The following is a 24,564-nucleotide window of genomic DNA, read 5'->3' as shown; positions in this document are numbered from 1 at the left end:
ACAAATACCACAGTGGCCAGGGCAAAAAGTTGAAGGTTCATTACACAGGTAAAATAACATGACCAAAAAAAAAAAAAAAAACCAAGAAATGCATTTAAACGAATAAATCATAAGCACTGGTGAGCCAACTAATTTAAAACTACAACTTACTCAAGGGTAAGAGTAAAGAAAACTTCCCAAGGCAGAAAAGCACAGCAAAGGTCTTCCGGGTGAACTCACTTACCTATACTTTCTATGTACTCTATGGTAACTAAACAATCACTCGCCATCCTAAAACCAAAAAAGAATAAGGAAAACCAAGACCAAAAAGAAACACAAAAACAGAGTTCCCAGGGCAAAGCTATCTTTGAAGTGCCACCAGCAGCTCTTAAACAAGTAGAGGCCTCAGGTGTTTGTAATAGTCTTCACCCCCATCCAATTAGCAGCTGCACTCAGGAAAGGGAAAAAAGGAAAGACGAGCAGGGGCTCATTTGAATGGTCTCCCTTCTTTCCTCAAATGTTTGTCAGTCTTTCTATTAAATTCTTCCATTGAAATAGTTATCAGAAAACAATCACTGTTAGCTTAACAGAAATATCCATAACAAAAGGGTGCACTGGGCATTGTGCAAAAATAATTCATATTCCTCTCTGACCTGTAATGATAATCTGGACCAGAAAGTAAGACCTGCTCAGCCTCCTGCAAGGACAAATTCCATAGGAAAGCCAGAGCATATATGATGGCCTATCAAAAAATTGTTAATTTAAATATACTATTATACCACTACTGAACAGCAAGCCATTATACATGGGTCCATACAGGAGTGGCACCAGCATGCAGTTTATATACAGTAGATTTTGTAAGTGCAGCAGCAGGATCACACACAAGCACATTACATGATCCGGTATACCTCTGGAAAAAGAACACCACAGATGAACTGCACTTCATCTGAGAAGCTCAGTTGTATTGGTGTCCTATGCAGTACTCTTCTCAGACAGGCAAACAGGATGTCCTGTTGTTCCTTCCTGTCAAGGTAGACAGGCACCTGGGAAGAATTTAGCTTATGTAACCACAAACAGGGCTTCTCGTTGAGAACACCCTTAGGTGCAAACCATGGTACAAAAACAATTATTTTGAAGCAATGGATACATTTAAGATAAAGATACAATAATTTGCAGCATAGTTAAAAGATACTGTTAATGTAATCCCTAATTAAGGCCATTGGTGAATCTTTATTATGAGTTAGTCTATAAAGATGAATAAATGTGAACATTGTTAAAGTACCAACAAATGCTCCTCAGATCCCTGTAACTAACCAAATCCATAAAATCACTTCATATTGGCCATGCAGAACATGACAGAAACTAACACATGATAACCATGGACTGCATGTGGTGTAGACCTGTTGTGACTTTGACTCATTTGTTTCTTTTTTCTAATTTTTCTTCTTTTTTTTCTTTGTACTACATCTCCCACAATTCTTAGTAAACTACATTTCCCTATATGGTGCACTACATTACCCATGTTCCCCTGGTTGAGGTCTATAAATAGACCTTACTTCCTTCCTTTTTTTTTTTTCATTTGCATTGGTGAGGTGTGGGTGTTTGAATGGAAACCCAACCTTGTCTTTTGAGTCCTTCCCTTAGGATGCGTTAAGTAAGTTTGTTTGCCAATTTTATAATTTGATTTTGTTTATTTAAATTGTTTGGATATTTAATCCCTATTTGGATTGAGTTCAATATTGATGTTTATTGGTGAGTTGATTGAGTTTAATTTCTTTTTTGTATTGTTTGTAGTGACTTACAACCATCCTGTTTGACCACATCCTGTTTATCCTGTGCATCCTGTCCATCCTAGTAGTCCTGCTCCATGTGAATTTGTGAACTTCATGTCATGTGAATTGCTAAAGATTTATGTTTCTTCAATCTAATGTAATAAAAGAGAGCAAAGGACTGATGTTTTTTCCAGTGTTTTAATCAGACATACCACCAAGTTTCTACAATTTTAATGAACTTTGGATATTTAACATCTCATATTCAACATATGGACCTTCGAGCCGGAGTGTTTGAAATTTGGTGGGATGGATTACTATGGAAGACATCCAGTCCGGTGTAGTGTAAGAATGAGAAATCCTCCTGCCCGCTTTGCAGACTGTTTGGTATGACAACATGCTCCTCCTCCACCTTCTTCCTTACCAACATCAATCGTAAGTGATCATCAACAAACTGATAATGGAAATCCATGTTCTTTAAGATCTGTTTCTTACTCATCTGCTCGAGGTGAACAGTCTCAACATGACTTACTTGATATGGATGTTAAACAAAAAATACTTGGACTTAAGGGTATGTTGGGTGAGATTGTCTAGAATGTCACAGTTAGCAGTTTCTTCTAAACATTCTAATTTATCTGAGTTTTTGATGATGATAATGCTGTTGTTAAACCACCTGTTGTTCAAAAATTGTGTGCATGTATGAAGAAAGCTGAACAGAAATCAACATGTAAGCAAAGTAATTCATCAGCTGTTCCATCACCACTTTCATTGTGTACTGTAGGCCTAGTTCTCTGCCTCCCCCAACTTCATTGTTACATAGTCCACCTCAACATACACATACACATGATACATCACAACTATAATCAGGTACTATGACCCAATCTCCTGTAGTTACAGTAGTTTCTGACCCCGTTAATATCCATTCACCTCAAATGTAAGCATCGCAGGTCTTGGCGCAACCAGCTGGTTCACTACAGCCAGGCACTTATTTACCAATTAACTCTTTCTCCTCATAAGTGTTAATTTTGGCAGGCATTTTTGATTTCGTCTTAGTCTTTATCTTAAGACGAAAATGCTTAATAGTCTTAGTCACATTTTAGTCATTTGAGTCTTTCATAGTTTTAGTCTAGATTTAGTCCACGAAAAGTCATTAAATTTTTGTCAACTTTTAGTCATTACTTTCAGTCAGTAGTTTTGGCCGAATTGTAGTTACCAAAATTTATTTTGGTAGCTATTTTATATGTAGTCTTCAAACTAAAATAATCATTAATTCTTCTCTCTTTTGACCAAATCAATTAAGCTTATGAGAAATTTGAATCAAGGACTGAATTTGGAAAAACTTGAATAAATTATGACAATTTTCATTTTTGTGTGAACTATCCCTTTAACAGTAGTGAAAAAGGAGCAACTTATAAAAATATTATTATATATATATATATATATATATATATATATACACTCACCTAAAGGATTATTAGGAACACCATACTAATACTATGTTTGACCCCCTTTCGCCTTCAGAACTGCCTTAATTCTAAGTGGCATTGATTCAACAAGGTGCTGAAAGCATTCTTTAGAAATGTTGGCCCATATTGATAGGATAGCATCTTGCAGTTGATGGAGATTTGTGGGATGCACATCCAGGGCACGAAGCTCCCGTTCCACCACATCCCAAAGATGCTCTATTGGGTTGAGTTCTGGTGACTGTGGGGGCCATTTTAGTACAGTGAACTCATTGTCATGTTCAAGAAACCAATCTGAAATGATTTGAGCTTTGTGACACGGTGCATTATCCTGCTGGAAGTAGCCATCAGAGGATGGGTACATGGTGGTCATAAAGGGATGGACATGGTCAGAAGCAATGCTCAGGTAGGCCGTGGCATTTAAACGATGCCCAATTGGCACTAAGGGGCCTAAAGTGTGCCAAGAAAACATCCCCCACACCATTACACCACCACCACCACCAGCCTGCACAATGGTAACAAGGCATGATGGATCCATGTTCGCATTCTGTTTACGCCAAATTCTGACTCTACCATCTGAATGTCTCAACAGAAAGCGAGACTCATCAGACCAGGCAACATTTTTCCAGTCTTCAACTGTCCAATTTTGGTGAGCTTGTGCAAATTGTAGCCTCTTTTTCCTATTTGTAGTGGAAAAATTCTCCTCTGACCTCTAGCATCAACAAGGCATTTTCGCCCACAGGACTGCCTCATACTGGATGTTTTTCCCTTTTCACACCATTCTTTGTAAACCCTAGAAATGGTTATGCATGAGCAGATTGTGAACTACTCAGACGGGCCCATCTGGCACCAACAACCATGCCACACTCAAAATTGCTTAAATCACCTTTCTTTCCCATTCTGACATTCAGTTTGGAGTTCAGGAGATTGTCTTGACCAGGACCACACCCCTAAATGCATTGAAGCAACTGCCATGTGATTGGTTGATTAGATAATTGCATTGAGAAATTGAACAGGTGTTCCTAATAATCCTTTAGGTGAGTGTATTTATATATATATATATATATATATATATATATATATATATATATATATATATATATATATATATATATATATATATATATATTAAAAAAGAAGCACAATAATACAAATAAAACAAATATTCAAATTAAACCCATTTTTCAGATACAGTAGGTTTTACTTAACATGTATACATTTATTTAGCATCTTTTGTTGGTTAACATTAATGACAGATAGGTATTTAATTTGGAATTCTGTCATTTTAAGACAAGGCATGCATGAAATACTGACACACGTTAAGTTTTCACACACCTGTTCACGTTCACTTAATCTATAACCTACTTTATTTACGTGAGATACTCTACACGATAAACATTTGGACTGCTGTGTGTGTATTTGAGCACTGAGAACAGATCGTGCGCTGTATATGAGAACTGAGGAAGTGGAGCGTGCGAACGCACACGAGAGAGAACACTTCTATCAGCACGCCTTCATTAACTTTAAGTTAATCGACAACGAATTGTGACTCCCGGGAAAAACGGACGTCTGGTTACCTTATCCCTACCCCTTCAGGTGCTGAGGCCATTGTTTCAGATCGCTAGTTCGTGTTTTATTAGCCTATCCATCCACTGCGGCTGCTATACTGACTGAATATGCAAATGCCCCTTATCCGATCGCAATCCAATGACAGGGACACACATTTTGAAGGACAGTAGCCTATTGAATGCATTTTGAATGTCCGGTAGTCCTCAAATAATATTATAGTCCAGTCTCGTCTAGTTAACAAAGACGCGGCATAAATTTCGTCATAATTTCATCATCGGATATTATTTTTAGCCCGTCTCATCTTAGTCACAGAAAAAAACGTTAACAAATATTTTTCGTCGTCGTCTTTGTTAACGAAATTAACACTGCTCCTCATCTGTAGTTCATACTCAGTCGTCCTCACACAATACATCACAGTTACCCTCTCAGCCTCAGCTGATTCCACATGTATCCTCACTCCTCAGCTAATGTAGGTTATCATACGCAGCCACATTCTGTAGGTCACTCAGGGGATCTTGTTTTACAACAACCTACTCCATTCATTCAACCAATTGTTCCCACTAGCCAAGCAGCTACAATTCCTCTTCTTCATTCTCACCCATATTCCCAGCCATATTATTGTTCACAATATGCCATTTCCTATCCTATTTCTCATGTTCAGGGACCTTCTTTTCCTTTTTTGGTTAATGATGATCCTCAAGAATTTGCAATGTTGCAATCACCTACAAAAAATTTGTCACCACATCATTAATAACAACACAACAAATACCATATCTTGTTGGATCATTTAAAATTCCCTACTGTTCGCAACCTAGCTCTAGCATATGCTATTGATCTTAGACCATACAGTATGGCTCTTTTTGCACTACAACAGAAATATGGACATCCCTATCAGCTAGTTTTGAGGGAAATCAAAGCCATTCTAGCTCTTCCCAAGGTGAGAAGACCACGACCAACTTTGCACGTTATGCCAGTGCTATCTTATGTGTCAAAGCTACAATCTGATTAACTTTTCTGCCTGGCTTCAAGAAGAGGCTGAATGTCAAGGTATGCCTGATCAAGTTAGTGACCCTCCAAAACCACTTCTGAGTAAACCTCAATTGAAAATAGACTCTAACACCCGAACAGTCTTGTACGGAGCTAATGGTAATTCTGTTGTATCAAGATCCACTAATAAGCAACCCCAGCATCTGAGAGACCAAAGGCAGAGTTCTAAGTATTCGTGTGCATATTGTTACAGTACACAGCACTTCATTGGCTTGTGACCTTCTTTCAGAGCTTTAGAAGATGACAAAATGGATGAGTGGATTAGAGAGAACAAAAGATGTTGGAAATGTGGGCTCAACCATCAAGCTATTGACTGTGACTTGAAAAAACCCTGTCCACAGTATAAAGGCTGACATCTTTGTATCTTTCATGGAGTTAACCGTCATAATCAGGATAATGGTACATTCTGTCTTAGTTGACTTGGAGGTTCCGGTAAGGTACTCCTGAAAGTTTTTGTGGTACTTCTCCATCTGATTATCTAGGTCTCAAGGGGGAAGCTGAGTCCCTAATTGTTAGAACTATACACCAGGATACTATTGCGCTTGAAGGCTCCTCTGTACCTTTGAAATATCCTCAACTGCCAATCCAGAAAGGAAGTATATAATTTCCAAGGCCTTTTCTTCTGCCAGATTGGGACTGGCAGAACAGACATACCTTGTCGAGACTTTAACCCTCTGAAGTCGATTGACGCGTATACGCGTTTTGGGGTATTTTCTCCTGATAACCCCGAAAAGAACTTAAATTACACTTTCAGTTTTGATCGTACAGATAAGTGCAATACATCAATCGAATCTGTAAAGGGTCTACTTTTTTTTGTATACAGACATAATAACAACAAAACTTTGTGCACTTATAAAATAAATATAACAAACAAGGAGTGCTGTCTGCAGCCTTTGTCTGCGCTGATCTTCATTTCCAAACGTGTCATTAAAATGCACTGTAACTCAGTGAATACTCAACGAAGAGACATGAGAGAGATATCTATAGAAAGCCTGACATGTCTACTTTTAAACTAAATAAGTGCTGCCGAAAACAAATATTCTGTGATAAAGTAATCCATATGAAAACAACTCGATGTCCGTTTTTCACGTCTCCCTTCATTATCTTCTAATGCGACCACGCCCCCGCGCCGAGCGCGCTATTGAGATTCAAATGTTTCACTGAAGCGCGCGGCTTGAATACGCCCACACAACAGAAGACAACGCAGCGAGACTGTTCAAGTTTTTTTTATTTTACTGTTTGCTTCGCGATGAGAGGAATAAGACATAATTCACCCCAAAAAGATGTGATGTGGTTGAGGATTTGAGATTTGGATTTCCTCAGAAAAAAAAAGAATGAAGCACTTTATTCAGCAGAGATCATAAACAGAGTAAGTCTCTTTTCATTTATTTATATACTTGTACTAGTTTTCACATAACGTGTAAACATTTTTACTAGTTAGACTTTTTCCAAACTATAATTCCTGACTAAATGTATAATCAAGTGAATATTATGAAGTTTCAATAACAATATACACTACTATACCATTCAAAGCTTGATGTAAATAATATAAATGTACCAATAAATGTAACTGTAACAAATGTAACAATCATTGCTGTTCTTTCAATTTATCCCCCCTAAAAAACCTGAAAAAAATATTCTCAGCTCTTTTCAACATTAATAATAATAATAATGATAATAATAACAATAAATGTTTTTTTTTTTTTTTGTATTAAATAAGATTGTTAAAAGGATTTCTGAAGGATTGTGTGACTGGAGTAATGATGCAAAAAATTAATTTTGAAAGTCAGCTTTGATTGTTCCTAATAAACTTTTTAACTGCTCCCCCAAGTGGATATTAAATTATGTTGTGGGATAATTAAATATATTCTTAATAAACTACAAACATAAAATTATATACATTTATTTTGTCCTCATTCTTTCTTGTAACTCATCCCTCTCAGTGACACAGCTGACTGAATGGCTCATTATGCAGCTCATTATGCGGGCCTTTGTCTTCTCAGGTGTGAATTCATGATAGTTGACGCCTACTCCCATATGACTTTTACCAACAAAATATGTCTTAGAAAATTTAAATCAATATTGTTTTCTGTAAGTGAGTAAACAAGATGATTTTCACATCATTTAGAAAAAAAAAATTCTAGGCTACAAGCTCCAGTTCTCAAAATTTCTGGGAACCAATTTTCTGTATGTGTTTTATTGCCTTATTCAAGTGATTTAACATTTTTAGTTTTTCACTAACCATGCATAAACATTTTTTTCTTAAAAACACAATCATGTACATACATGCTGCTCTCACATATTATTATAGCCTAGTTTGTGCTGATTACAGTGAGATTAGACTTTAGCCATTTAGATATTTATAATAAACTGAAAAAAGCACAAATGTCAGGGCATGACAAAACTTCTCCAGGCCCCAAAAATACCCTTAGACTCCAGAGGGTTAAAGAGATGTTTCAGACATCTTCAAGATTAACCACTTCTAGCATTCTCTAAAGTTCAACCACGTATCCTTATTGGGGCAGACTATCCACAACTGATAAACCCAACTGACCAGGTGTATTTCAGACCTCCTAAATCTCCAGCCGCAATTCAGACCAAGTTGGGTTGGGTACTTCAAGGCCCAACTCCAATTCCTAACACTGATGAGATGCAGTGTCTTTTCACCATCACTAATCCACTTGAGGATCTTCGCCATGATGTAGAGAAATTATGGCAATTAGACATTCTTCCTTCAGAATCGAGAAAGTTGTCACTAGGTCCAAGCAGGACCAAGAAGCTATGGACTTGTTAGCCTCCAATACCAAAAGAGTCTATGTTTGATGGTGTGCAAAGATATGCCATTCCTTTATTGAGTGCTGCTTTTGCTGTTCAGTTACGAGCTTCACCAAATGTAGTTATGTACTTCCTCAGATGTATTGAGTGCTGCCTCCAAAGAAATCCTGAATCTGCTGTTTTCTATGACCACGAAGTTGCCAAGTTGGAGAAATCTGGTTATATTTCCAAAGTGGAACCTCATGACTCATCCAAGGAATCACGGTATATCCCTCATCATCTTGTTGAGCCTAACGGGAAACCACATATAGTCTTTAACTGTTCCTATCAATGTAAAGGTACATCACTAAACAACCAGCTCCTTCCTGGTCCACAATTAGGCCCTTCCTTACTTGGTGTCTTACTCCGATTTCGCCAGTATCCAGTAGCCATTAGTGGTGACATAAAATCTGTGTTTCACCAAATAAGGCTACTACCAGAAGATTGTTCTCTCTTATGCTTCCTGTGGCACAACATGCAGAGATCAGATCTACCTGATGTCTACGAATGGCAAGTTTTGCCATTTGGTACAGTATGTAGTCTATTTTGCGCAGCATATGCTTTAAAAAGGCATGTCCACGACCAACAAGGAGGTTATGAAGATATAGTGAATTCTGTACGTCAGTCATTCTATGTGGTTAATTGTTTAGAGAGTTTCCCACACGTGCAAGTCGCAAAGGACTACCTTGACTGCATGCTTTCCTTACTTATGAGTTGGGGATTTAAAATCAGACAGTGGGTAAGTAACCACCCTGATGTTGTGAGACATCTTCCTTCTGAAGCCAGATCTGAGAGTGCTGAACTTTGGATCAGTCAAGACCATTTGGATCCAAAAGAAGGAGCTTTGGGTCTGAGTTGGCAGTGTCCCTCCAATTCATTGGGGTATTGATCTCGAACTGTGGAGTATAACGCAACAACTATGCACAATATTGATAAAGTTCTTGCTAGTCTCATATGATCATAAAATATGACCCGTTGGGTTATTTTACTCCCTTTACAGCGCAAGCTAAGGTCATTATACAGAAATGCTGGATGAAGTTTCGGGGTTGGGATGATCCCCTTATGTCAAGTCCTGCCGTTATAAAGTTTTCGTAGCCAATCAAATCACTGAAATCTCGGAACTCACTGATCCCTCTTCTTGGAGATATATTTCTTCTGCACAGAATCCAGCAGATGACATTACTAGAGGCAGAACGCTTGAGCTGGCCAAACCTGATCATACAGTAGATGGAGACAAGGTCCATAGTTTTTTTTTAAATTTCCTTCACATCAGTGGCCTCAAAATCTAGTGTTTAGATCTGCTAGTCCTGATCCTGAGCCCCGAAAACCACTTTTTTTGTGGGTTAACTCAATTGGAAGATCTTGTACTCCCAGAACCGTCCTGTTTCCAGTAATGGTCAGCGTTAAAGTCTGCCACAACTGAGTTATTGCGACAACATAGTCCGTACTCTTGTGACCCCGAATTAAGAACATTGTAATAATTAATAAAACTAGTACACACATTCTTAATTTGTGGGAATTAATTATTCCTAGTTAGCAGCTTTCACTTTGGCTATGTACACTTTGCATTGTTTTAACATTATAAAATAAAACTTAATTGAAAATCGGTACTCACATTTTGATTGCTGTCCATTTATCAGTTGGGGGTTCAGTGGCTTGCTCAAGGGTCTCACCTCAGTTGTGGTATTTAGGGTGGAAGAGAGCGCTGCACATTCACTCCAACCCACTGACAATTCCTGACGGTACTGAGACTCGAACCCGATTGTGCCCTCTGATAGATTTTTGCATGTGCACATTTAAGTATGGTCGCATGTCTGGCAATAAATTTACAAATGCACACAAGAAGAATAATATTATAATAATATGATTTTGCCATCGTCAGCTATAGCCTATAACATATATATATACAAAATCCTATATATGGGCATGGGAACTGTTCACTTGTGATGTTGAGCCACCTTCAGATCGCCATATTCAACGAATTCAGAATGCTTTTTTAAATTTGTGTTTTGCTCTGTTTAATAATTCTGAATGGATCTGTTTAAATTTATATAAACTCAGTTAAGGCGACTGGTATAGTGGTCTGTTGGCATCTCCGTGTAGCCCTGTTTGGTATCGCAGCTTGACTTGTAGTTGTAGAAAATGCTCTAAAAACATTTATTTTTTCCTTTTTTTTTTTTTTAATTTATTCATTATTATTTTTTTTTGCATGGTTTACATAAATTGTGAGTTATGAAAATTAAAAAATGTTTTAAGTTATCCTGAAGAATTCTTGCAGAATATACAGTTTTGTGAGAATCATCCTCAAATTTAATCTTGAACTTGGTAAAACAATTATCTTTATTTAAAATGTCAAGTCTTGGGTAAATCATACTGGGATGTTTGCTAAAATTGTTGGACGTGGCAGTGTACCAAGAAAATTTTTCACCAGCCACCACTGTTTACCACCCACCCGCACATAACTGCTAATTACTTCAAACTTAAACATTGATTAATACAAAATATGTTGCTATCAGAGAAGCCCAGCTCTGACTTCCTCTTCTCTGTGTGCTTGAGGTTTCATAGTGTTTCCGCTCACAGTAAGAGATGTTTGAATGATCACATTATAGAAGATATTCATCTGGATCAGACGATGTTTATCACATCACATTTGACTGAAATGATGTTTCATTAACAAGGTTCGGGAGGAGCACGTCAGATACTTAGCCTAATTAGCACAGGTGGAGCTCACTTAAGATAATCAACACTAGGGTATAAATAACAGCTGACTTACCCCTGTCCATTGACGGTTTATCAGCATTCGGTTAGCACCTTTTGCCATTATATGGCAGACTCGGCGTTTCTCATTTAGAAGACGAGGTCTATATTGGGGATGTTTCAGTTCTCTGGCCAATCTGCCGGGCCCAGAATCACTTCTTCTCCGCCAGACACCGCCGCGAGCTCCGAGCTCTATTGCAGCCGCTGCTCTGCTCGACCAGCACATGCTCCCCACGACGCCGAGGCTTAACCTCGCATCTACGGGCGTCACGTCCATTTTTCCCCCAGTGTCCTTTTATCTTTAGGCTGTGCCTACAATTCCTCCAATCGGAAGTAGACCGCACGTAATCCCGAGGCAAACGGCGATTAATTCCGACGCTCCGTCCTCGCGAAAGTAAACAAAGCGGATCCGTACGATATAAGTTATTAGTCTCCCTGCAATCCGCCAAACCTCACTCCTAAATCCACAACAACAGGGCAGCCAATATATCGGGCAAAACTCGCAAGGCCCCGAACTCACCTCGCTCGACACCTCCATTGCCCCGCGGCACATAAAAACGGGCGTCCTTAAGCGCGGGCTCGCAGTGGCTGGCTGCCAACGAGCCTGGGAGCGCCGCCGATCTTACCGCAGCAAAGCCCCACTGGCTTCCCGCTTCCACTCAACCTTTTACCGTGGCTCATCCGGCCGCAGCGTCATGGTGCAGCCGGGCCTCAAGCTCTCACGCTAGCGGCACAGTAAGTGTTGCAAATACATTTTTAGGTAAGTCGCTAAAAGGTGTCATTTGTTGCTGAAAGTTGCTAAAGACGTTGTGACACAAGGCTCTTTATATTATTTTCAGCCTTGTCACAAACGGCGCAGAATACAAAGAAATTTCTAAGATTTTCTTAATTTCGCGAGTATTTTTTCCTGTATTTTAAATTACACTTCACTCAGATAAACGGATGAAAAAGATTGATTTGCGAGAAAATGATTTCAGCTATGTACTTAAACGACTATCGATTATCCACATTTTTCCTCAACGCCGAGTAAGCCTGGGTGAGACTTCCATTTCATTAGCCGCTATGGGTAAATAACGAGGAGATTAACACCGTACAGTAAAACTGTTTGCAGTACAAACTAGAGTGTTCTTAAGATAACAGATTAAAATAATATGATAGGACACATCAATCGTCAATATCAAGCAGCTAAACCAGCCGTTTTGTACAGCTAAAAATAAGGTTTACCACTAAGAACCAATCAACAAGTGCAACCTAATTCACATGTGACCTGAATATTACTAGGCACCTCTCTCCAAGTCTAGCCAACGTGCGCATCGGCTAGTTTTTCAATACTTTTTTTTTTTTTTATTCGCGTGATTAAGAGGAAATGCACGTGTTTTTAAACCTAATAACCTTAAAGTTGCACGTTCCTAAAAAAAAAAAAAAAAAAAAACATGCTTTAGTTCTCGCTCCCTCAGAAGCTTTTCCCTATTTTCTCCACTGCCTGCGCTGCAGTGTCCGCTCCCGCAGGAGCCTCTATCTATATTTCTCCACTGCCGCTGCAGTGTCCGCTCCCGCAGAAACCTCTGTCTATATTTCTCTACTGCCGCTGCAGTGTCCGCTCCCGCAGGAGCCTCTTATCTATATTTCTCCACTGCCACTGCAGTGTCCGCTCCCGTGTCTAATTCAAATACACTTAATCTTGAATTAAACAATTCTTTACAACAGAGGTGCTACGGCAATCATAAATCCTCGAATGTGGACATCAAAAGTTGCCATTTTTTTCATCTGAGCCCTCTTGATGTAAAAAAAAAAAAAAAAAAAAATTTTGACTTGCTGTAGCAGGCAGATCACTCACTGTTCATGATGCACGAACTATTGGAGGAAAATCCCCAATACTGATTTGGGTGTTTATATGAACGTGTTTTGATGAGGGAGATGATTGTCTAATAAAAGTTTACGTGGTATAATTTCACAAAGCTTCTGAGAACATTCTGGTTTTTGCTTCAAATTGGGTTATTAATCAGATTAGGTGTATGATTATTGTTATATAAACAAAACGATATTAAATTAAAAAAAAACAAAATAAAAAACTAAAAATAACTAAAATTACAAAAAAATGTTAAATAAAGATGTCAGTCTTCATTTATTTTTTTTTTTCCTTCTTTTTAGGAAACAAATCAAAGAAGAGAAAAAAAAAAAAAAAACTGTATATACTGTAAAACAGTGATATTTTTGGCTTAAGGCTATCATACAGGTCCATACCCATTAACGACATCACCTCAGATTTCAGAGTTATGCCTATGCATCCAGATTCATAGCATTTATTTGGGATAACGATGGCTCGGGGAATTCTATTTCGCCGTTCGGGCGCCGATAACCTTCGGAGGCAAAAAACAGCCCAAAAATCTTCGACACACCTGTCAGAAGCTGTTTGCTGGATTTTGTCAAATAATTATGCAATTCCCCACCTTATTCACCTCTTAGACGACTTCCTGTCATCTCCACCTCCCAACGCAATCCCAGCTGCCCACATTCTCACAGTCCAAAAGTTTTTTTCCGAGCTCGGCATCCCTATCGCTCAGGAAAAAACAATGGGCCCCGCTACATCCATCGAATTCCTAGGTATCATCTTAGACTCAGTCAAATTTCAACTTTCTCTCTGCCTAAGGAAAAGATCGATAGAATAATCCTTGTCGCGTCTACCCTCCTCGACAGCCCAAGTTGTTCTAAACGCGAACTCCTTTCTCAGCTCGGGCACTTAAATTTCGCCATGCGCATCATTCCCAAGGGCCACCCTTTCACCTCGCATCTTTTTTCACTCGCGTCATCCGTACACGGGCTCGAGGAATGCATTTCCCTATCTAACGCATGCCGCAACGAACTTAAATTATGGATAATGTTCCTTAAACAGGGGAATGGCCTTTCCCTTTTTTACAGCAACCAAATTTCGTCTCCCGTCGACATCCAATTATTTACTGACGCAGCCCCCTCAATTGGCTACGGAGGCTTTACCAAGGTCGTTGGTTTGCAGCTCCATGGCCCCCCCAGCTGCAGGGCTCCCCTCTGTCCTCAGCCTTCTTCGAGCTCTACCCCCTGGTGGTAGCAGCCTCTCTGTGGGGAAACGAATGGGCTTCTAAAAGTATCTTAGTACACTGCAACAACGAAGCAGCCGTCCAGTGTATTAACAAAGGCCGCACTCATTCTCCTGACCTCATGCCTCTCCTTAGACGCTTAACGTGGATAGCAGCATGCAACCAATTCATAATGATTGCTAAACATATTCCAGGTTCAGAAAATCTAATTGCTGACTCTGTCTCGCTTTCTGTTCCAGAAATTCAGGATGCTGGTTCCAGAGGCGGACCAATTCCCCACTCCAGTACCTCACTATTCAGAATTAATATTCCCGTAACCCCACCCATTTAAAACCCCTCCTCGAGGCATCACTAGACACTATCCTCCAAGCAGTTGCTCCTAAACCCTCCAGCCTGACCCTACCGATCGGAGATACTTTAGAGCAGGGGTGCCCAACCCTGCTCCTGGCGATCGACTGTCCTGCATTGTTTAGCTTCAACCCTAATCAAACACACCTGCCTCTAATTTTTTAGTGAGCCTGAAGACCTTAATTAGTTGCTTCAGGTGTGTTTGATTAGGGTTGGAGCTGAACTTTGTAGGACAGTCGATCGCCAGGAGCAGGGTTGGCCACCCCTGCTTTAGAGCATTCCACCTATCATACAACATACTGTTCCCCGATTTTTCCCTACTTACCATCACCTCATTCATATCCTATCTCAACAGCGTTAAAGGTCTCCAGATCGGGTCCATCAAAGGTTATCTGAGTGGTGTCCAGTTTTTTTCACAAACTGATGTTCGGTGCTCCCTCACCCGAAATTAATAATTCTCAAACCTCCCTTCTGATTAGGGGAATCCAGCGATCCCAGCCCACCCATCCTGACTCCAGGCAACCCATAACACTAGACATCCTCACAAAATGTATTCACACGCCCTGCACTCGTTACCAACCGCTCAGTACAGCCCGTACTCTTGACGCCATGTTTATTCTAGCTTTTTTCGGTTTTCTTAGATGCTCAGAACTAACCATCTCTTCTAAATTCGATCCAAAAATCAACCCCACCATCTCAGACCTAACCATACTTGATAGGGAAACAATCTCATTCCTAATCAAACAAAGCAAAACAGACCAAGCCAAGAAAGGTCATTTTATCTACATCTTTAAGCTCTCTTCTCCAATCCAACCATACCAGTCCATCTTCGAGTACCTCCGCCTTAGAAATTCTCAGACTCAATTCCCCCACGAACCACTATTTTTAGACGACTCCAAAAAAAAAACCCGTCACTCGTTCTGGTTCCAAAAGCATCTAAAATCCGTCCTGCAATTATCAGGTATCCCAGCAGGGAATTTCTCTAGCCACTCTTTTCGCATTGGGGCAGCAACATCAGCAGCCCAAAAAGGTCTCAAAACAGCAGATCCAAACGCTAGGAAGATGGCCATCAGAAGCATACCAAAGCTACATCAGAACCAACCAATTTCACATTAAACAAGCGCACCAAACCCTCATCGGTCACCGCTAAAGTAAAAAAAAAAAAAATCTACACCTCTTCACCGTCTGGCCAAATACCGGCCAGTCAACTTTATCTTTCCGTCTTACGTTCAGAGAGGCTTACCTGTTTGATGGCGCGAGTATTTTCCTCCCATCAGACGTCGGCGAGAGCCTCCCGTCTAGACAACTTTACTTTTCCTTTCTACAGCCGGCGAGGCTTATCCGTTCGATGCTGCGAGTATTGAGCTCCCCCCGTCGGATGTCGACGTGAGTCTCCCGGCCTGACAAACTTACTTCTTTCATCCTATGGTCAACAAAGGCTCACCCGCCCGATACCGTGAGTATAGAGCTCCCTTTGGACGTCGGCAAGAGCCTCCTGGCCACACACCCTTACCTTTTCCTCCTACAGTCAGCGAGGCTTACCCGTTCGATGACTTGAGTATTGAGCTCCCATCGTACGCCGGCAAGAGCCTCATGACAACACAACTTTACCTTTCCGTCTTACGTCCAGAGAGGCTTATCCGTTCGTGTGCCTTGAGTATTGAGCTCCCATCGGACGTCGGCGAGAGCCTCCCGGTTAGACAACCTTACCTTTTCCTTTCTACGTCCGGAGAGGCTTACCCATTCGATGCCTTGAGTATTGAGCTCCCATCGGATGTCGGCGAGAGTCTCACGGCCACCTAACTTTACTTTCTCCATGCTACGGTCGGAGAGGCTTACCCGTTCGATGCCTTGAGTATTGACCTCCCATCGGACGTCGGCGCGAGTCTCACGGCCACCTAACTTTACGTTCCTGTTTGACGGGTGGCGATGCTCAGCCGTACGACGTTAAGAGTCTCGACCTCCTGCCAAACGCTGTCCAAATATTTTCCCCCCGCCTGGTGAGGCTTACCCGTTCGATGCCCTGAGTCCTGATCTCCCATCGAATGCCGCGAGAGCCCGCGCAGTCGGGTTTTCCTTTTCCCGCTCCCCAGCCGACGAGGCTTACCCGTCTGATGCCGTTGAGTATTGTGCTCATGTCAGATGTTGGCGAGAGTGCTCCCGGTCGGGTTTCTTTACTTGCTGCCCACAAACAGGTCTTATCCATCTGACGTCGTGAGTATTGATCTCCCGTCGGATGTGGCTAGAGTCCTCTTTGCCGGCGGCCCAAAAGCCTGTTTATCTGCTCAACTGAGAGGACCTACACGTCCGTCGTCCTGAGTCTCGATCTCCAGTTGGAGGCTTCATGGGCCCTCTCGGTCAGTTATCTGCCCTGGTTGCCCACTGATTAGCAAGGGCTCATCAGCCAGTAGGGCCCGTACGCCAACACTGTGACCTATTCCAGTCGAGGCAACTCGGGCCCCCCTGGTCGGGCTATTCAATCACGCTGCTCCTCCTTCTTCGGCTGGTAGGGCTCATCAGTTCCAATGCAGTGAGGTGCTCCGGTTGAGCAACGGCTCGAGCCCTCCCGACCGGGTGCCATAAATCACGTAGTTCGATCCCAGCAGCCAGTAGGGCCTACCTTTCCAAATGTATAAGTCACTCCCTCAGGAGTACGTAGGCTCTTCTGGCCTGCCAACCAGCTGACTTTCCAAATATCAGCCCCGCCAGATCTCAATGCTATTGTGGGGGGGTCCTTAGTCTGGCGGCTGTCCTCTTGCTATTGCTTTTTTTGGGGGGTACTCTAGGTTCGGGCCATTCCCGAGCTCGGAGCCCTTCCCCGGACTGCACGCCAAATATGCATTTTATACTTCAGCTAATTATATGTAAGTGTGAACTCGTGAAATGATGTTTCATTAACAAGGTTCGGGAGGAGCACGTCAGATACTTAGCCTAATTAGCACAGGTGGAGCTCACTTAAGATAATCAACACTAGGGTATAAATACAGCTGACTTACCCCTGTCCATTGACAGTTTATCAGCATCCCCCCTCCACCCCATCTCCTCCACTTAGAGTTCATTTTACACTTATGTGGGGGGGTACTCTAGGTTCGGGCCATTCCCGAGCTTGGAGCCCTTCCCCAGACAGCACGCCAAATATGCATTTTATACTTCAGCTAATTATATGTAAATGTGAACTCGTGAATTAATAAATGGGGTTTCTTTTGATTATTTGTCTTAATAACAGTTTTATTTCTCTCACAGATCTGTTCATGTGGTCTCAAGCCACAGAGAGTCTAACAAACACAGCAGTAATTTTAGGAGCTGATGTGATTATAAGCTGTGATCTTGATATAGAGGAGATTTACTGGTACAAACTGAAGTTACCGGATCCTCCAGAGTCGATCTTACGCACTTACAGTAGCACATATGAAGCAGCTAAATATGAAAACAGCATCTTCACACACAAATACTCGGTGAAAACTAACAGTAGTCTGCTCATCAGAAATATCACCGCTGATGAATTAGGAGTTTATTATTGTGTGAAAACTAGTGAACCACGAAAATTCAGCAACGGCACCAGAATCTACTTCACTGGTGAGTTGTTTTCTGATTCCAAATGTATTTTCAAACCATATGATGAATTTTTATATATTCAATATACTGTTATTTTGTATATGTTCATAAAGTTGTTAAAGACTGAAAATCGAATTAGAAACCTTTTACAGACTCAGTCCACAGGAATCAGACAGAATCACAACAGGAGACACCATGGAGAAACCTGACCATCACATCTGTCCTGCTGAATGTGCTTCTGATCATTGCAGTAATAGGTGTGGACTTTTTTCTATTACTACATTCATATTAAAGTCTAATTCAATTAATTACAAGGAAACTCTAGGTAAGGCGACTCTTTTAAAACTGTTATATGTGAATTCAGAGATGTTTAATTCAGTACTGTTTCAGGTTTGGTGAAGTGCTGCCTTGACGCGACCAGAAGATCTAAAAATACTTCAGAGAAACCTCAAAGTACAACAGCAGCTCAAAACACAAACGATCCACAGGTAAGATACTTCTTCAATAAATTAGCTTAATTACTTTTAATATATTGGTCTACATTTTAACCTGTCCTGGTTATTCTTGCATTCATACGTTAGTACTTAGTGATTTGACAGTTATCTTTTAGTTGTTGCTAATCCAAGTTAATCCTTTCAGATTAATTGTGCATATTAAATAAATTACATGAAATGTGTGTTTGAAAAATACATTTAAAAACTTAGTGCACAAACCGTCTGGGATACTCAGTTCTAATTGGTCAGTTGCAACATTCTGGTCAAATATTTTTATTATATAATGTATTATAATATTTTTATATTATAATGTATTATGTGTATAATAACTGCTAAGATGTATATTTGATTGTTGTGATAGTTTTAAGTCTCTCTCTCTTTCTTCTCACCTGTCAGTATAATACAAGACAAGCATGTTCCTGATTACCCTGTCGTGGTTTATTTTCTGATTATGACCATCTAACTGTTCATTCTGTCTTAAATACAGTATACGGCCATTCATTTGTATGATCTTCTTCTTTCAGTATGCTGACATTGATTTCTCCAAGTGCTCCAGAAGAAACAGACCTCGCCCAAGACCAGACCAGGACCAGACCACCTACTCTCTTCTGCAGCCAGTAAAAACTGTTTAACATTACAAATTGTATCTACATATTAATGTCTTAACAAATTGTATTATTACTTTTGTTCTTATTCTTTTTTTCTCATTGTTTTTGCTTAAACCACAGAGTAACAAGAGTCTTAAGTAAAGACTAAGTAAATTAGTCTTGTTTAATAAACTAAATCAGTCTTTTTGTGTGTGTGTGTGTGTTTAATCTAAATATACAGAGTGGAAAATGCTAGTATAATGCTATACACTTGTATTTAGTATTATTATTCTTATACAGACCATTTCAAAAATAATCTTATTTTTTTTTTCTCATTAAGTTCTCTAAGATGTTCATGCGAGCAGTGAGAGTTGATGTAAACCATAGGGCAATGTGGTTTCTGTGTGTTACAGCCGCTTACACTTGCAAGTTTGTGTTACTTTATTTTTCATGAAATTTTGCAGAACTTTTGTGGAAATCACATGATTAAAGCTTAATAAATATAGTAAAGTTATTTTTTATATTTTTTATTTTTGGCTTGCATGTTAATTGTTTTGAATAATTTGGTTCTTACATATTAAAACTTCTGCACAGCTCTTTTTTGTGGTTAGCACATTTCTATGTGAAAGAAATGTTCCACTGGTTTGGTCAACTGATACATGACGTTAACATAAACCTTTGCATGCATATAGACAGACAGTTTAAACTTTTTATCAAGTGAAGGTGGATGAAAGTTTCCTTTTTGCCTGACAAAAAATAAAATAAAATGAAATAAATATATAAATGACTCAGTTTCTCATGACTGTTATGTAATGCTCAGCAAAACCTTCTGTGTCTCAGAACCAGGAAGTACAGTAATTATCATTGCTGCAGGAAGTGACATTCAACTTATTATTTCATTTCTTCCAGCAACTTCTGAGCAAATACCATTGAGACTAATTAAAATATGCTGTGGCTTTGGGTTGCGTCCCAAAAATGGACCATATATGTTTACACCTCAAAAAAAAAAAAAAAACAATACTACATTTAACAAAGTGAAATGGTAACCAAACTAACCGTCTACATAATCTGCATTCATAGGCTCATTAACTTTAAAAAGAAAAAGGAAATTTTGATGATGACATCAAAGTCTCAAACTCTGATAAAGCAAACTAAAAATCATCTTTTCTATTCAGCATGTGTCATGTTAATCAGTTTGCATATTGTTGGGCCTGTGCAGTTCTTGGTAATATAAAAAAAAATGTCAATATCTAATTTTAAAGATTTTGGTACTGTGTTGGGACATCACTTGTTGAAGTAAACCAGCAGTGAATGACTACACTACTATACATACAGTTGTAAAAGAAAATTAATTTACTTCCCTTCATGTAATTACTTCTGGTGTTCATTTTTATTATTGGTCATACTTTTTTCCAAGCTGTCAGCTCCAAATACCTTGTGTGTGATTAAATAAGAACAGAATTGCATTTTTAGGTGAACTATTGCTTTAATGTTAAATCTAAATTCACTTTATAACTTTTAAGAATTATTAAAGTTGTTTGTTCATGGAAGCATCAGAACCAGAGAGAGTGCAGAAGTTTCAAAATTCTGACCTACAAAAGCTTTAAGTTATGGATATTGAACAACCTCAAGACTCAACCCAAACATTTATACATTACGTGAAACAATTAAAATGTGATTTATTACAATCCATTCAGTATAAAATGACATAACTGTTATATAGTTCATTAAAAAAGAAAATCTGGATGTCTCAGAACATTTGTTCCAAATATTATTTATCAAGTTAGCTTCACTTTAACTTTGTGTCACAGTGTGCTTAGAGAATCTATTTACATCAGTCTGCCTTTAAAGCAGCAAGAATGGAAATATAACAACTGAAACTGCGGTATATTAATATGTAGACTAATCTAGCAACTATGCGAAGACACAGATGATAAAATAAGCATAGAAACAAATGACATGTTCAGAAACCAAGGTAACCAAGGAAACAGGAACTACTGTTGTAATAGTAAATGTGAATATTAAAAACAAAGGGATGAAAAGAGTCCTTAACAGAAACAAAACATGACATTATACAATCACCCTGGTAGGCAACTACTATTCCATAAGACTCCGGGCTCTAGCCCTGGATTCATAAGGTACACTGGAAGATTATGGGCAGGCAGGTGCTGAAAGGAACACAGAGTGTGAGGAATAGGTATCCAGTGTTAGGGAGGAACCAATGAGCCAGAGCACATACTCGATATATTGGAGCAGTGAGCAAAAGGTAGTCCCCATTGGCATAGACTGGAGAAGGAGGTGATCATCAAGCCCTTTCCAACAAACCTGATGGCAGAGTTCTAGAAAGTCCTCCACGAAATCCTGCAGTGGCTACCTTGCTTGATAAAGGGACCAGAGTTGGGCTTCAAAGGGTCCATTCTTCTGTCACAGTGCAGTTCAATGACAAGAGATTAGAAGATATATTTGCAGCAGGTTGTCTTTGTTAAATGAAAACAAAACATTTACTAAACAAAACTAAAGCAAGCCCACGAGTGATAAAACAAATGACATCAACAGAAACCAATGTTACCAAAGAAACAGGAATTAAAAAGAGGAAACATGAACATAAAAACAAATGGATGACATGTAACATAATATCTGCACTGTTTTATACAACCAATGCTTAATTTGTTTAATTTTTTTTTTTTTTTCTGATGCTCTGCTTACTTTTTCTTATAGTCTTCTCAGGATATTTATATTGAGAACCGCAGTGATCTCACATGACCCTCAACATTATCTCAGATTTTGAATCTGCAATCAAAATTCCAAAAAACAAAGAAAAACATTCAAATCAATTCTATCATTCAAATCTATCTAATTCTATTTTAAGGGAAGTTACTGTCACACCACAACAAATGCACAATGCTCCTGACCACAAGGGGGCAGACTTGAGCTGCAAAGTCAGGACTTTAAGTTAGCAACCAGTAAAATTGCATTAAAGACTTATTGCTAATATTTAACATATAACAACAATCATATAGAGAGAGAGGGAGAGAGATTGAAAAAAATATATTTTAAATATATTTTTATTTTCAATATTTTTATTGTGCCTGTTTTTATTTAACTATGACCATGACAGAAAATAAATAAATAAATAAATAAATAGGGAGACAAGTCTGATGCCTGCTATACATCAACAATCCAACAACTGTTCTTAAGGAAACATGTTTCCTATCATATATAAAACATTTACTCACCCTAATGTTTTTGCAACGTTTTTATCAGCTGTTTGGACTCTCATTTTGATGGCACCCATTCACTGCAGAGCTTCCATTGCTGAGCAAGTGATGTAATGACTAATCATTATCGTTATAATGCTAAATATCTCCAAATCTGATGAAGAAACAAACTCATCTACATCATGGATGGCCTGAGAGTGTGTAAAATGTCAGCAAATGTTCTTTTTGGGTGAACTATTGCTTTAACATGAATCTTCTTTCCTTCTTTTAATATATTACACAACAGGAAACAAGGGTCATATAGAGTGTGGTCAATAAACATGAACTCTTAACATTATAAGTGGACCTCAGGGAAAATAATAAATGGAATAAAATAGAATTAAATAAAAAGTTACACTGTTCTTAAGTGGCCATCTTCCTCCAACTTACATGAAACTGAAACATGGATAGGTCAAAAAGACTCTTACTGATATACAACAACAGAACACAACACAGAACATAAAAAAAAGGTGTCCTGTTTGAGAAGTGTGCTTGTGCTTTATAACCTCATAGTGACAAAAACATATTATAATAAGATTTTTATATAAAAAACAAAGATATTCATGCAATTATTTTGGATTTATGTTTGGAAATAAATTTTAGGCTAGATCTCGGTGAGCTTTAAGATGTTTAGCATACACACAGTAAGGTGACTTGTAGACTTGCAGTATCAGAACGTGTAGAAACAGTTGTTTAAATAGTTCAAACATTTAATTCACAACCCCTCAACCACTCCAGCAGGACCCAAAAGATACAAAAAAAATCAAAACAATTCATTAAAACACTAAAAAACTAAAAAAATATAATAAATTAGTAAAAAACATAACTGCTTGAGGCAGTTTGAGCACATCTATCTTAGTCTCAGATCATTTTGAACATTATCATTTAGACTATTATCTATCCAGTAGTCTATCAGGTGGTCTGCGTGCTATAATGATACGGATACTTAAGTTTATTATTTTTTTTTCGTATTATCATTTAGGCCTCTTTCCTGCAAGTTCCATTTATTTAGTTTTTGTTTAATTCCATTTATTGTGGCTTATTTTTATAGGAAAGGTGTGTGATATTAAAAGAACAATATTGCATACCTGATGATCATGACTTTAGTGCTTATATAATTTATAAATATATTGTAAAAAGGGTCAAAATGGAGAGCTTGGGGGGTGGGTAAGTGCGTAACATCCGTGAGATTGCCAGAACTAAATAACTGTGTGAAACGCTTTCAATTTATGACGTCTCAGATCCCATAAAATGATATGTGTAGTGCCTGACTTCTCTCAGAAAACAGCTGTATTCTGAGTAAACTCAAAGTATAGTTCACTCCAAAATCAATATTTCATAGCAAACATGTTAAAGATTGGCGGACAGGGAGTCCATGTTTAATGTGTCAACAAAAAAGTAGTTTATTCCTTGTTCTGATGCAAGGCCACCACAAACGTTTTAGCCAAGCTCAGAGGCTCCACCATCAGCATCACATATGACCCTAGAATGTGCTCCAGTTCACTGGGTTTCCATCCACTAAACATCTGAATAAACAGGAAATCAGACATGCACATATCTGTTCAATGGCAGTTTTGTAACATGTCAATAGTGCATTCAGATTACAGAGCTAAAGATTCCCACTAATGCTATCAGAGAAGCCCAGCTCTGACTTCCTCTCTTCTCTGTGTGCTTGAGGTTTCACAGTGTTTCCGCTCATCCCATGTTTAAATGATAAAGAAGATATTCATCTGGATCAGACGATGAAGTTCATGCAGCTTTTGTTATATGTTACCTTTGTCTTTTGTGGACTTTTGTTGTACTTCCTGTTTCTAGTACCATGTTTGTAGTCCTTTGTAGTTTTTCCTGCTC

General features: G+C 39.0%; 1 protein-coding gene and 1 long non-coding RNA gene across 4 annotated transcripts in view; both read left to right on the top strand.

The window, feature by feature from the left end:
- The window catches only part of LOC122134455, a 56,106-nt gene extending 35,852 nt beyond the window's left edge, over nt 1-20,254 (top strand). Inside the window, exons 2-5 of one of the 3 annotated variants that reach the window (XM_042712130.1) lie at nt 18,064-18,396; nt 18,528-18,632; nt 18,766-18,863; nt 19,394-20,254. In XM_042712130.1, the coding sequence (XP_042568064.1) occupies nt 18,064-18,396; nt 18,528-18,632; nt 18,766-18,863; nt 19,394-19,501 (644 nt within the window). In that variant the 3' untranslated portion in view covers nt 19,502-20,254. The remainder of the gene's footprint in view (nt 1-18,063; nt 18,397-18,527; nt 18,633-18,765; nt 18,864-19,393) is intronic. The other 2 variants (XM_042712131.1, XM_042712129.1) reach the window with 2 other exon arrangements.
- Nucleotides 1,282-11,276, top strand: LOC122134918. The gene is made up of 3 exons (XR_006153216.1): nt 1,282-1,633; nt 1,774-2,183; nt 11,198-11,276. It is a non-coding gene; the product is annotated as an uncharacterized LOC122134918 (long non-coding RNA).
- Nucleotides 20,255-24,564: the final 4,310 nt, after the last annotated feature.

Source organism: Cyprinus carpio, chromosome A22, assembly GCF_018340385.1.
Source record: "Cyprinus carpio isolate SPL01 chromosome A22, ASM1834038v1, whole genome shotgun sequence".
Lineage (NCBI taxonomy): Eukaryota > Metazoa > Chordata > Actinopteri > Cypriniformes > Cyprinidae > Cyprinus > Cyprinus carpio.
The sequence above is the reverse complement of the archived record's forward strand: the minus strand, read 5'-3'. Positions and strand labels throughout refer to the sequence as shown.